At 40.2% G+C, this 14,058-nt stretch overlaps 1 protein-coding gene across 1 annotated transcript; it reads left to right on the forward strand.

Annotated features, from left to right (window-relative positions):
- The first annotated feature begins 13,107 nt into the window (after positions 1-13,107).
- Positions 13,108-14,058, forward strand: LOC127678840 (olfactory receptor 13A1-like). The gene has a single exon (XM_052174106.1). The coding sequence runs from the start codon at positions 13,123-13,125 to the stop codon at positions 14,056-14,058; it is 936 nt and encodes a 311-aa protein (XP_052030066.1). The 5' UTR covers positions 13,108-13,122.

A 14,058-nucleotide genomic window follows, 5' to 3' on the forward strand; every position in this document is an offset into this window, starting at 1 on the left:
CTTTGACACTGAGGTGCATTTCTTGTATGCAGCAAAATGCTGGGTCATGCTTACATATCCACTCTGTTAGTCTATGTCTTTTCATTGGGGAATTGAGTCCATTGATGTTAAGAGATATTAAGGAATAGTGATTGTTATTTTTTATGTTATTTTTATGTTTGTGAGGTTATCTTTTTTTGGTTTGTTGAACCAAGATTACTATCTTGCTTTTTCTAGGGTGTAGTTGCCCTCCTTATATTGACGTTTTCCATCTATTATCCATCGTAGGGCTGGATTTTGTGGGAAGATATTGTGCAAATTTGGTTTAATGATAGACTACATTGGTTTCTCCATCTATGGTAATTGAGAGTTTTCCTGGGTCTAGTAGTCTGGGCTGGCATTTATGTTCTCTTAGAGTCTGTACACGATCTTCCTAGGATCATCTAGCTTTCATAGTCTCTGGTGAGAAGTCTGCTGTGATTCTGATAGGTCTTCCTTTATATGTTATTTGACCCTTTTCTCTTACTGCCTTTAATATTCTTCCTTTGTTTAGTACATTTGGGGTTTTGATATTATGTGACAGGAGGTATTTCTGTTCTGCTCCAGTCTGTTTGGAGTTCTGTAGACTTCTTGTATGTTCATTGGCTTCTCTCTCTTTAGGTTAGGGAAGTTTTCTTCCAGAATTTTGTTGAAAATATTTACTGGCTCTTTAGGTTATAAATCTTCACTCTCTTCTACACCTATAATCCTTAGGTTTAGTCTTCTCATTGTGTCCTGGATTTCCTGGATGTTTGGGGTTACAAGTTTTTTGCATTTTGCATTTTCTTTGACTGTTGAGCCAATGCTTTCTATAGTATCTTCAGCACCTGAGATTTTTCTTCTATCTCTTGCATTCTGTTGTTGATGTTTGCATCTATGACTTCTGATCTATTTCCAAGGTTTTCTATCTCCAAAGTTGTCTCCCTTTGTGATTTCTTAGTTGTTTCTACTTCCAATTTTAGATCCTTAATGGTTTTGTTCAGTTCCTTCACTTGTTTGTATTTTCCTGTAATTCTTTAAGGAATTTTTTTGTTTCCTCTTTCAGGACTTCTGCCTGTTGGCCCATGTTCTCCTGTATTTCTTTAAGTCATTTTTGTGTTTCTTTCTTAAGGGCTTCTTCTTGTTGACTCATGGTCTCCTGTACTTCTTTAAGGGAGTTATTTATGTCCTTCTTGAAATCCTCTGTCTAGAGGGGTTCCCTGCTGCCATCTTCACTCCCAGATGGACAGGACCCACAGCTATAGGTACGGAGATATCCCGAGTTTAACATCACTTGGGACACAGACTACCAGGTTCTACCTGAGCCCAAGACCTGGGCAGTTCTGTGGTTCTTCTGTGTGCCAGCGTGTCGTGGGTCATTTGCCCTGCAGAGTAATTGACATTTGGAGGGGCTCCCTGCCTACATCTTCACTCCCAGTCAGACAGGACAGGCAGCTCCAGGTACACAGAGACAACCCCGAGCATAACATTGCTTGGGGCAAGGCACACCAGGGCTCCAAAAACACCCCAGAGTGGGGTAGCCCATCAGCAATCTGTGCCAGGGGAAACCCAGTCATCCAGAGGAGTAGAAATAGCTTTACAGGCTTACAGGAGGTTCAAGCACCAGACAGTGACAACAGGACCAACAAATGCCCAGAGATAACCAGATGGCAAAAAGCAAATGTAGGAACTTTACCAACAGAAATCACGCCAATATGGCAGCATCCAAACCCAACACTCTGACAACAGCAAGTCCTGGATACCCCAACAAACCAGAAAAACAAGACCTGGATTTAAAATCACTGGTCATGATGCTGTTAGAGGAACACAAGAAGGACATAAATAAATCTCTTAAAGAAATAGAAGAGAAAATGGATCAAAAGTTAGAAGCCCTTACAAGGGAAGCATAAAAATCATTTAAAGAAATTCAGGAGAATATGGGTCAACAGAGAGAAGCCAATAAAGAGGAAATGCAAAAATCACTTAAGAAATATAGGAGAACTTGAGTCAACAGGCAGAAGTCATGAAAGAGGAAACACAAAAATCTCTAAGAATTACAGGAAAACACAAACAAACAAATGAAGGAACTGAGCAAATCCATCCAGGATCTAAAAATAGCAGTAGAAACAACTAAGAAATCACAAAGGGAGACAAATTTGGAGATAGAAAACTTTGGGAAGAAATCAGGGGGCATAGAAGCAAATATCAACTTTGTGTTTACATTTCATTCCTGAGTGTGGGAATGAGAAGGTGGCTCTCTGATTTTTATCTCTTGGGTTCTTTTTTCTGTTTGTCTTATCCAAATCCAGTGTGTTAGTTTTATCTTATTTTATGATAATCCCTTAGAAATCTGTGAGAGACAGAAAGAAAGTGGATCCAGGTGGTAGGGAAGATGGGAAGAAACTGGGAGGATTAGTGAGAGGAGCAACCATAATCAAGTTATTTAATGAGGGAAACATCTATTTTCAATAAATAGAATTTTTAAGGCTTAGCAAACCAGTGGGAAGGGTTTTTTCCATGTTCCCTGCTTCAGTTCCTACATTCAGGTTCCTTCCTTGGGCTCCTGTCCTGACTTCCTTTGATAATGGACAGGAGTCTGGGAAGGGTGTGTGCATCAACTCTTTGCTCCCAGGTTACTTTTGGTCACAATGTTTCATCACAATGGAAACCCTAAATGAGACACAAGGCAAAGATCTGTGTGTGCTTCCCTGTCTTGTTCCTTCATCAGTGCAATTGTCTTGTACATTATGAGGAGCACTGGCAATGTGATGTCTGAGGGTCCTTAGGACTGAGCAATTAATATTTCAGAAGAAGGTAACCATTTTCCAGTGATTGAGATTTATTTTATAGCATGTAGTGTCTAGATGGGTTACTCCATTATATGGTAACTTTTTAAAAATTCCTTTTATATTATGTGTATTTATTACAAGTAGTAATATATATATATATATATATATATATATATATATAATATCTTCTACTGTAGTAGGGTTCCATGTGAATTTTCCAAAAGATTTTTTTAAATTGATATATTTTTTCTTTACATTTCAAAAGATTTCCCCTTTTCTGGGTCTCCACTCCCTGCAAGTCCCATAATCCCTCTTCCCTCCCCCTGTTCCTCCATCTACCCCTTCCCGCTTCGCTGTTCTGGAATTCCCCTATACTCTTGCACTGAGTCTTTCCAGAACCAGGGGCCACTCCTACATTCTTTTTGGACATCATTTAATTTGTGGATTATGTCTTGGGTATTCAAAGTTTCTAGGCTAATATCCACTTATCAGTGAGTGCATATACCATGATTGATCTTTTGAGACTGGGTTACCTCACTTAGTGTGATGTTCTCCAGCTCCATCCATTTGTCTAAGAATTTCATGCATTCATTGTTTCTAATGGCTGAATAGTACTCCATTGTGTAAATATACCACATTTTTTGTATCCATTAATCCCTTGAAGGACATCTGGGTTCTTTCCAGCTTCTGGCTACTACAAAGAGGGCTGCTATGAACATAGTGGAGCATGCTGAAGAATCCTCTGTATATATGCCCAGAAGTGGTATAACAGGGTCCTCAGGAAGTGTCATGCCCAGTTTTCTGAGGAACCACCAGACTGATTTCCAAAGTGGTTGCACCGTCTTGCAATCCCACCAGCAGTGGAGGAGTGTTCCTCTTTCTCCACATCCTTGCCAACACCTGCTGTCTCCTGAGTTTTTGACCTTAGCCATTCTGACTGGTGTGAGGTGAAATCTCAGGGTTGTTTTGATTTGCATTTCCCTAATGATTAATGATGTTGAACATTTCTTAAGGTGTTTCTCAGCTCTCCGAAGTTCTTCATATGAAAATTCTTTGTTTAGCTCCATACCCCACTTTTTAATGGGGTTATTTGGTTCTCTGGGTTCTACTTTCTTGAATTCTTTGTATATATTAGATATTAGCCCTCTCTCGGATTTAGGGTTGGTGAAGATCCTTTCCCAATCTGTTCGTTGACATTTTGTCCTTTTGACAGTGTCCTTTGCCTTGCAGAAACTTTATAGTTTTATGAGGTCCCATTTGTCAATTTTTGATCTTAGAGCATAAGGTATGGGTGTTCTATTCAGGAACTTTTCCCCTGTGCCCATGTCCTCAAGGGTCTTCTCCAGTTTCTTTTCTATTACTTTCAGTGTGTCAGCTTTTATGTGGAGGTCCTTGATCCATTTGGAGTTGAGCTTAGTACAAGGAGATAAGAATGGATCAATTTGCATTCTTCTGCATGCTGACCTTCAATTGAACCAGCACCATTTGTTGAAAAGACTATCTTTTTTCCACTGGATGCTTTCAGCTCCTTTGTCGAAGATCAAGTGACAATAGGTGTGTTGGTTCATTTCTGGGTCTTCAATCCTATTCCATTGATCTGCTTGCCTGGCATTGTACCAATACCATGCAGTTTTTATCACTATTGCTCTGTAGTAAAGTTTAATGTCTGGGATACTGAATCCCCCTGAAGTTCTTTTACTGTTGAGAATAGTTTTAGCTATCCTGGGTTTTTGTTGTTCCAGATGAATTTGAGAATTGCTCTTTCTAGCTCTATGAAGAACTGGGTTGGGATTTTTATGGGGATAGCATTGAATCTGTAGATTGCCTTTGGCAAGATGGCCATTTTAACTATATTGATCCTGCCAATCCACGAGCATGGAAAATTTTTCCATTTTCTGAGATCTTCTTCGATTTCCTTCTTCAGAGATCTGAAGTTCTTGTCATATAGGTTTTTCACTTGTTTGGTTAGAGTCACCCCAAGATACTTTATGCTGTTTGTAGCTATTGTGAAGGGAGTCATTTCCCTAATTTCTGTCTCAGTCTGTTTATCCTTTGAATATGTAAAGGCTAATGATTTGCTTGCGTTGATTTTGTAGCCAGACACTTTGCTGAAGTTGTTTATCAGCTGTAGGAGTTCTCTAGTAGAGTTTCTAGGGTCACTTAAGTATACTATCATATCATCTGAAAATAGTGATAGTTTGACTTCTTTCTTTCCAATTTGTATCCCTTTGACTTCCTTATGTTGTCTAATTGCTCTAGCTAGGACTTCAAGAATTATATTGAAAAGATATGGAGAGAGGGTCAGCCTTGTTTAGTCCCTGATTTTAGTGGGATTGCTTCAAGTTTCTCTCCATTTAGTTTGATGTTGGCTACTGGTTTGCTGTATAATGCTTTTTACTAAGTTTATGTATGGGCCTTGAATTCCTGTCCTTTCCAAGACTTTTAGCATGAAAGGATGCTGAATTTTGTCAAATGCTTTTTCAGCATCTAATGAAATGATCATGTGGTTTTTTCTTTTGAGTTTGTTTATGTAGTGGATACCATTTATGGATTTCCTTTTATTGAACCATCCCTGAATCCCTGGGATGAAGCCTACTTGATCATGGTGGATGATCGTTTTGATGTGTTCTTGGATTCGGTGGGCAAGAATTTTATTTAGTATTTTTGCATCGATATTCATAAGGGAAATTGGCCTGAAATTCTCTTTCTTAGTTGGATCTTTGTGTGGTTTTGGTATCCACGTAATAGTGGCTTCGAAGAAGGAGTTGGGTAGTGTTCCTTCTGTTTCTATTTGGTGGAAAAGTTTGAAGCATATTGGTGTTAAGTCTTCTTTGAAGGTCTGATAGAATTCTGCACTGAACCCGTCTGGTCCTGTGGGTTTTTTTTTTTTTTTTTTTTCTTGGTCGGAAGGCTAGCTATGACCCCTTCTATTTCTTTAGGGGTTATGGGTCTGTTTAGATGGTCTATTTGATCCTGGTTTAATTTTGGTAATTGGTATCTGTCTAAGAAAATGTCCATTTCCTCCAGATTCTCCAGTTGTGTTGAGTACAGGTTTTTGTAGTAAGATCTGATGATTTTTTGAATTTCCTCAGTTTCTGTTGTAATATCTCTGTATTCATTTCTAAATTTTGTTAATTTGGGTACTTTCTCTGTGCCCTTTGGTTAGTCTGGCTAAGGGTTTATCTATCTTGTTGATTTTTTTCAAAGAACCAGCTTTTGGTTTTGTTGATTCTTTGTATGGTTCTCTTGGTTTCTACTTGATTGATTTCAGCCCTGAGTTTGATGATTTCCTGTCTTCTTCTCCTCCTGGGTGAATTAGCTTCTTTTTGTTCCAGGGCTTTCAGTTGTTCCATTAATCTTCTCGTGTTTGCTCTCTCGAATTTCTATTTGGAGGCACTCAAAGCTATGAGTTTTCCTCTTAGCATGGCTTTTATTGTGTCCCATAGATTTGTGTATGTTGTGTCTTTATTTTCATTAAATTCTAAGAAATCTTTGATTTCTTTCTTTATTTCTTCCTTGACCAAGGTATCATTGAGTCGAGTATTGTTCAGTTTCCATGTGTATGTGGACTTTCTGTTGTTTTTATTGTTATTAAAGACCACTTTGACTCCATAGTGATCTGATAGGAGGCACAGGATTATTTCAATCTTCCCATATTTGTTGAGGTCTGTCTTGTGACCAACTATATGATAGATTTTGGAGAAGGTACCATGAGGTGCTGAGAAAAAGGTATATTCTTTTGCTTTGGGATGAAAAGTTATATATATATATATATATATATATATATATATATATATATATATATATATATATATATATTAACTCCAATTGGTCCAAAGCTTCAATTAATTTCACTGTCTCCTTGTTTAGTTTCTGTTTTCCTGATCAGTCCATTGGTGAGAGTGGAGTGTTGAAGTCACCCACAATTATTGTGTTAGTCGCAATGTGTGCTTTGAGCTTTAGTAAAGTTTCTTTTATGAATTAGGGCGTCCTTGTATTTGGGGCATATATGTTCAGGATTGAGAGTTCTTCTTGTTGGATTTTTCCTTTGACCAGCCTGAAGTGACCTTCCATGTCTCTTGATAACATTAGGTTGAAAGTCAGTTTTATCTCATATTAGAATGACAACTCCGGCTTGTTTCCTGAGACCATTTGCTTGTAGAATTGTCTTCCAGCCTTTTACTCTAAGGTAGTTTTTGTCTTTGACACTGAGGTGTGTTTCCTGTATACAGCAAAATGTAGGGTCCTGTTTACATAACCAGTCTGTTAGTCTATGTCTTTTTATTGGGGAATTGAGTCCATTTATGTTAAGAGATATTAAGGAGTAGTGGTTATTGCTTCCTATCATTTTTTATTTTAATTTTATACGTGTGTTGTTATCTTCTTTGGGTTTGATGAAAGAAGCTTAATATCCTGCTTTTTCCAGGGTATAGTTTCCCTCATTGTAATGGTGTTTTCCCCCTATTATCCTTTGTAGGGCTGGGTTTGTGGAAAGATATTGTGTAAATTTGATTTTGTCATGGAATATCTTGGTTTCTCCATCTATAGTAATTGAGAGTTTCGCTGGGTATAGTAGTCTCGGCTGGCATTTGTGTTCTCTTAGAGTCTGCATGAGCTCTGCCCAGGATCTTCTAGATTTCATGGTCTCTGGTGAGAAATCTGGTGTAATTCTGATAGGTCTTCCTTTATATGTTACTTGCCCTTTTTCTCTTACTGCCCTAAGTATTCTTTCTTTGTTTAGCACATTTAGGGTTTTGATTATTATGTGACAGGAGGTATTTCTGTTCTGGACCAGTCTGTTTGGAGTTCTGTAGGCTTCTTGTATATTCATGGGCATCTCTCTCTTTAGGTTAGGGAAGTTTTCTTCCATAATTTTGTTGAAGATATTTGCTGGCCCTTTAAGTTGTAAATTTTCACTCTGATCTATGCCTATAATTCTTAGATTTGGTCTTCTCACTGTGTCCTGGATTTCCTGGATGTTTTGGGTTACAAACTTTTTGCATTTTGCATTTTCTTTAACTGTTGAGTCCATGGTTTCTATGATATCTTCAGCATCTGAGATTCTTTCTTCTATCTCTTGTATTCTGTTGTTGATATTTGCATCTATAGTCCCTGATTTCTTCCCAAGGTTTCTATCTCCAAAGTTGTCTCCCTTTGTGCTTTCTTAGTTGTTTCTACTTCTGTTTTTAGATCCTGGAGGTTTTTGCTCAGTTCCGTCATTTGCTTGTTTGTGTTTTCCTCTAATTCTTTAAGAGATTTTTGTGTTTCCTCTTTCATGACTTCTGCCTGTTTATCAAAGTTCTCCTGTGTTTCTTTAAGTGATTTTTGCATTTCCTCCTTATTGGCTTTTGTATTCTCCTGAATTTTTTTTCAATCATTTTTGTGTTTCCCTTGTAGGGGCTTCTAATTTTTGATCCATTTTCTCCTGAATTTCTTTAAGTATGTCCTTCATGTGTTCCTGTACCAGCATCATGACCAGTGATTTTAAATCCAAATCTTGTTTTTCTGGTGTGTTGGGGTATCCAGGACTTGCTATTGTTGGAGAATTGGGTTCAGATGCTGCCATAATGCCTTGGTTTCTGTTAGTAATGTTCCTACATTTGCCTTTAGCCATCTAGTTCTCCCAGGTGTTAGATGGTCTTATTGTCACTGGCTGGTGCTTCAACCTACTATGGATCTTTAAGGTTATTTATGCATCACTGGATGACTGGGTTTCCTCTGACACAGATTACTGATATGCTGCCTTCCTCTTTTGTGCCTTTGGAACCCTGCTCAGTCTTGCCTCATGCAATGTCATACTTAGGTTGTCAAGGCCAACCAGGTGTTCTCTGGCTGCTCTATTATGGAGAGAAGATGTTGTGGTGGGGGTCACTCCCTCTGTTGATTCTCACCCAGGACACAGGTCCTGCGACGGACTGGCTTGCAGATGAACCACCTCTGTGCTCAGTTCCTTAGTGCAGGCAGACCCCTGGAGATTTGCACCGCCATCGATCTAAAGCTCAGGGTGATTCAGTACCTAGTGACACTTTTCTGTCCCAGCAGGCAGCGAATATGGCCACAGGGAATCTCTTCCTCTGCTGCTCTCTGGGCAGGACACAGGCCCCATGCCCGGTGGGCTGGCAGACAAACCGCCTATGTGCTCAGTTCCTTGACACAGGCAGACCCCTGGCAGTTTGCACCACCAGAGATCTAAAGCTCAGGGTGATACAGTACCTAGTGACCCTTTTCTGTCCTGGCAGACAATGAATATGGCTGTGGGGCTTCTCTCCTTCTGCAGCTCTCTGGGCAGGACACAGGCCCCACTCCTGGTGAGCTGGCAGACAAATCGACTATGTGCTTAATTCCTTGGACTCCTGGTGGTTTGCACCACCAGAGATCTAAAGCTCAGGGTGATACAATACCTAGTGACCCTTTTCTGTCCTGGCAGGCAGCGAATATGGCCGCGGGGCTTCTCTCCTTCTGCAGCTCTCTGGGCAGGACACAGGCCCCACTCCTGGTGAGCTGGCAGACAAACCGCCTATGTGCTCAGTTCCTGAGTGTAGGCAGACCCCTGGAGGTTTGCACCACCAGAGATCTAAAGCTCAGGGTGATACATTACATAGTGATCCTTTTCTGTCCCGGCAGGCAGCGAATATGGCCGTGGGGCTTCTCTCCTTCTGCAGCTCTCTGCGCTGGACACAGGCCTCACTCCTGGTGGGCTGGCAGACGTGGAAAAGACTTTTGGCCATTCTGTAGGCTGCTCTTTTTTTTTTCTTTTGATATATTTTTATTTACATTTCAAATGATTTCTCCTTTTCTAGTTTCCCATTCCCCGAAAGTCCCATAAGCCCTCTTCCCTCCCCTTGTTCCCCCATCCACCCCTTCCCACTTCCCTGTTCTGGTATTGTGTAGGCTGCTCTTATCTCAAATTCTGTTCTTTGTTATTTAGACACTTTATACTCATATGTGAGCCCATTTATCAATTATTGATTTTAATGCTTGTGTTACCAAGGCAACATTCAGAAAGCCCTTTCCTTTGACAATGACATAAAGCATATTCCATATTTTCTTCTTTATCTTTTCAGGTTGTTGGGTCTCATGTTGATATCTTGATTTACTTGGAGTTGGGTTTTGTCAGAGATAAGGATCTAGTTTCATTTTACTACATGTAACTTTCCAGTTTGACCAAGATCATTTGTTGAAGATATTGACTTAGAGTTTTCATTGCTATAGTGAAACACTATGACAAAAGCAACTTGGGGAGAAAAGGGTTTCTTTGGCTTACATTTCTATATCATTGTTCAACATCAAAGAATATCAGGACATGAACTCAAAGAGGGTAGGAACCTAGAGACAAAGTTGATGCCAAGGCCATGTATGAATGTTAGTTACTGACTTGATCTCCATTGTTTTTCTAAGCCTACATTCTTCTAGAACCCAGGACTACAAGCCCAGGGTTGGCAGCATGTGACATGAACTCAGCCTTCTCCTATCAATCACTAATTAAGGACATGTTTTACAGCTGCATCTTTCCTCTCCTCCTCTTTCCTCCTTAATAATTTTAAATTTTACTTTACATCCAAATCTCAGCTACCCCTCCCTTCTCTTCTCTTCCCAGTCCCTCAGACTCACCTGACCTTCCTCTCCCTTTCTCCTCAGAAAAGGAAGGCCTCCCATGGATATCCACCTACCTTGCCATATCAAGTTGCAGTAGGGCTAGGTATATCTTCTCCTCTTGAGGGTAGACAAACCAGTCTGGTTAGGGAAAGGGGATCCAAAGGCAGGCAATAGAGTCAGAGACAGCCCTGCTCCAGTTGTCCTATGTGAAGACTTGGCTGTACATCTATGACATATGTGTAGGAAGCCTAGTTCCAGCCCATACATGCTCTCTGGTTGGCGTTTCAGTCTCTTTGAGACCCTATGAGCCCAGGTTAGTTGGTTCTGAAGAGTTTTTTGTGATGCCCTTGACCTCTCTGTCTCCTTCAATCCCTTCCTCTTCCAAAAGATTCCACAAGTTCTGCCTGATGTTTGGCTGTGGGTCTCTGCATGTTTCTATCAGCTACTGTGTAAAACCTCTTAGAGTACATTATGCTAGAGACTACAGCTGGATCTTATGGAGGCATTCTCTCAATTGAGGCTTCCTCCTGTCTAATGAGTACAGGTTAAACCAAGTTGACAAAAGACTAGCCAGCAGAAATGCTGCCTCTCTTCTAACTTTTGTGTCTCTCTTTTTTTCTTTGTAATATATCCTGTATATGAATATGTGTGGACATATTTTTCTGTCCTTAAGTCATGATATTTAATATATTTCTCTGTCATTTCTTTTGAGAAGTGTCATTTAAAAATGTATAACCTATTTTCCATTTACTTAGAATTGTATAGATGTGCTATTGGTATGGTGATAATTCCATTACATAGAAAACATTTTTGACACATTTCAATTTTTCCAGCTCAGCCTAGAGTCAATGTTCATCAACACTTCCTATACTGAGGGGCAGGTGAACCCTGGATGTGGGCGTTATTATCACCTATGGATTGTTACTACAATCAGAAGAGTATTTCTAATTTCAAGTGTGGTTTAATTAGCTAACCAGATAAAGAAGCTGTCAAATCATTAAAGTAATTCTGTTTTTGCAGAGCCACTTGCTTTGCCAAATATTCATTAGTTTCTCTAGTGGGGTAGAAAAAGAGAAGGGAGATGCAGAATGGGGAGAAACATGATCTGATATAACAGTGTTACATGATTGCCATGTTTAAATATAGTATATGACTATTCTAGCTTGAAATGGAGACAGGTATGTTTAAAACTCAAAGCTTGCTACTGTGTTGTGGAGAAAATAGGTTGTGAATGATGGATATGTAAGATAAAATACAATCAAAGAAAATAAAGTGGATATCGGTGTAGGAAAAAGTGGGGAAATGGTAAGAACTGCTATATTGGGCACAATCTCTCTTTTTTTCTTAAACCTTGGGTACTGAAGGAGAAGTACAAAGCAAATAATATTTCCACAAAATAGCACTGCATAAGATTGCCACATGAAAACTTTTATATAGTGATAGAATGTGTTCACATATGAACTTATGAAGAAACCTACAGGAAAAACAAGTGGGTGGTATCTGATGGGTCTTTTATGGAAAGCTATTGAACTTGACAAGCTGAAGGATTGGGAAAGTCGTGGTGAACATGGACACAAGACAAAAGGGACAGATACTTAATGTTTGCAATTTGCAGTCCTTGAATGATGAAGGAAAAACCTGAAAATATTGGCAAAGAGCCACAAACTGGGCAACAACTAAAGACACTGGGAACAGGAGTTGTCATGTCTGGAAATGTATAGTTGCAGGCTTTGAGGACTACTTGGATGAAACACATAAGAGAATGGAGAATGCTGTCCTTGCCTTGTAGAAGAACCTTCAAATTATCTACCAAGTGCATAGACTTAAAGTGAGACTGTGAGTCAGAGAGATGGAGCTGTGGTACATAGAACACATGTCATGAAACACTAGACAGCTGAGGGTGAGCTTCCTCAAAAGGCCATTAATGCGACACAGGAAAAGCTGAGGAGAATGGGAGCAAATTCAGCAGTTGGAATTATGATAGGACCATGGTTCATGAAGACATAAAAGCCACAGAAATACTTTTAATGTACAGGCTTGGGTTTGACAAAGGATCTCTGGGGCAATTGATTTGAGGCAAGTTAGAATCAGGATAGTATCAACAACCAAAGAAGTCACAGATTACAGTAAGCTAAATTTAGAAAAGGCATGGCTACTTGACTATGGAGGATATAAATCATAATGATGAGACTGGTAGTAGAGTCCCCAATCCTAATATCAGAGAAGACAAAGTGACTGAGAAGTCAGGTCAGATGATAAAACAGGGTATAAGAACCATGTCAGTGTGTATCCATCCAAAAGTTGCCATCATGTGGAGAATACCTGCTGTGGAGGCAAGGAGTAAATAGCTGGGCCTCTAATCACTGTCAGACAATCCCAGAGCTTGGTGGTGATAGAGAAGGGATGCACAGGCAGGCCCTGAGTGAGAGATACTCCATTCAATCTATGTGTTCAAGAAGATGAGGAAAGACAAGATATTCTGCTTGATCCAAATCAGTAGAGTGAGAGAAGTGAGGTAGAAAATTAAAAGTAAATGAAATATATGTGGTTTCCAAAAAGTATGGTACAGACAAATATGAGACAAAAATATTTCCTGAAGGAAATACATTTACCCTTTTCTTTCTGACAGCAGAGAATTTTGAAGTGTTCAAGTTTGAAAATCAGATGTCACACTGGTAAATTGTGATATTTTCTCAGAAGTTGATAAACACAGCAAACAGTGGACCTGACACTCTCCATTATGACATCAAGGCCCAACCAGACAGAAGTGACAGAGTTTGTTCTGCAAGGGTTCTCAGAGCACCCTAGTCTAAGACTGTTCTTGACATGCTGCTTCCTGTCCCTCTATACAATGGCTCTAATGGGCAACATTTTGATCATTGCTTTGGTCACCTTCAGTGCTGGGCTCCACAACCCCATGTACTTTTTCCTGTGCAACCTGGCCACCATGGATATTATCTGCACCTCCTCTGTGCTTCCCAAGGCACTGGTTGGTCTATTGTTGGAGGAAAGCACCATTTCCTTCAAGGGGTGCATGGCCCAGCTCTTCTTCCTTGTGTGGTCCTTGTCTTCTGAACTGCTGCTGCTGACAGTCATGGCCTATGACCGCTATGTGGCCATCTGCTTTCCCCTGCACTACAGCTCTAGGATGAGACCACAGCTATGCGGGGCCCTGGCCATGGGTGTGTGGTCCATCTGTGCTCTGAATGCATCTATCAACACTGGTCTGATGACACGGCTGTCATTCTGTGGCCCCAAGGTCATCACCCACTTCTTCTGTGAGATTCCCCCACTCCTCCTGCTCTCCTGTAGCCCCACATATGTAAATAGCATTATGACTCTTATGGCAGATGTCTTTTATGGAGGCATCAATTTTGTACTTACCTTGTTATCCTATGGCTGCATCATTGCCAACATCCTGCGCATGCGTTCTGCTGAGGGTAAAAGAAAGGCCTTTTCTACCTGCTCATCCCACCTCATCGTGGTCTCTGTGTACTACTCATCTGTGTTCTGTGCCTATGTCAGTCCTGCTTCCAACTACAGCCCAGAAAGAAGCAAAGTTACCTCAGTGCTGTACTCACTCCTCAGCCCAACCCTGAACCCCCTCATCTACACACTGAGGAACAAGGATGTCAAGCTAGCCCTGGGCAGGCTCTTTCCCTCTTTCTCACATTAA

This window comes from Apodemus sylvaticus, chromosome 1 (assembly GCF_947179515.1).
Source record: "Apodemus sylvaticus chromosome 1, mApoSyl1.1, whole genome shotgun sequence".
Lineage (NCBI taxonomy): Eukaryota > Metazoa > Chordata > Mammalia > Rodentia > Muridae > Apodemus > Apodemus sylvaticus.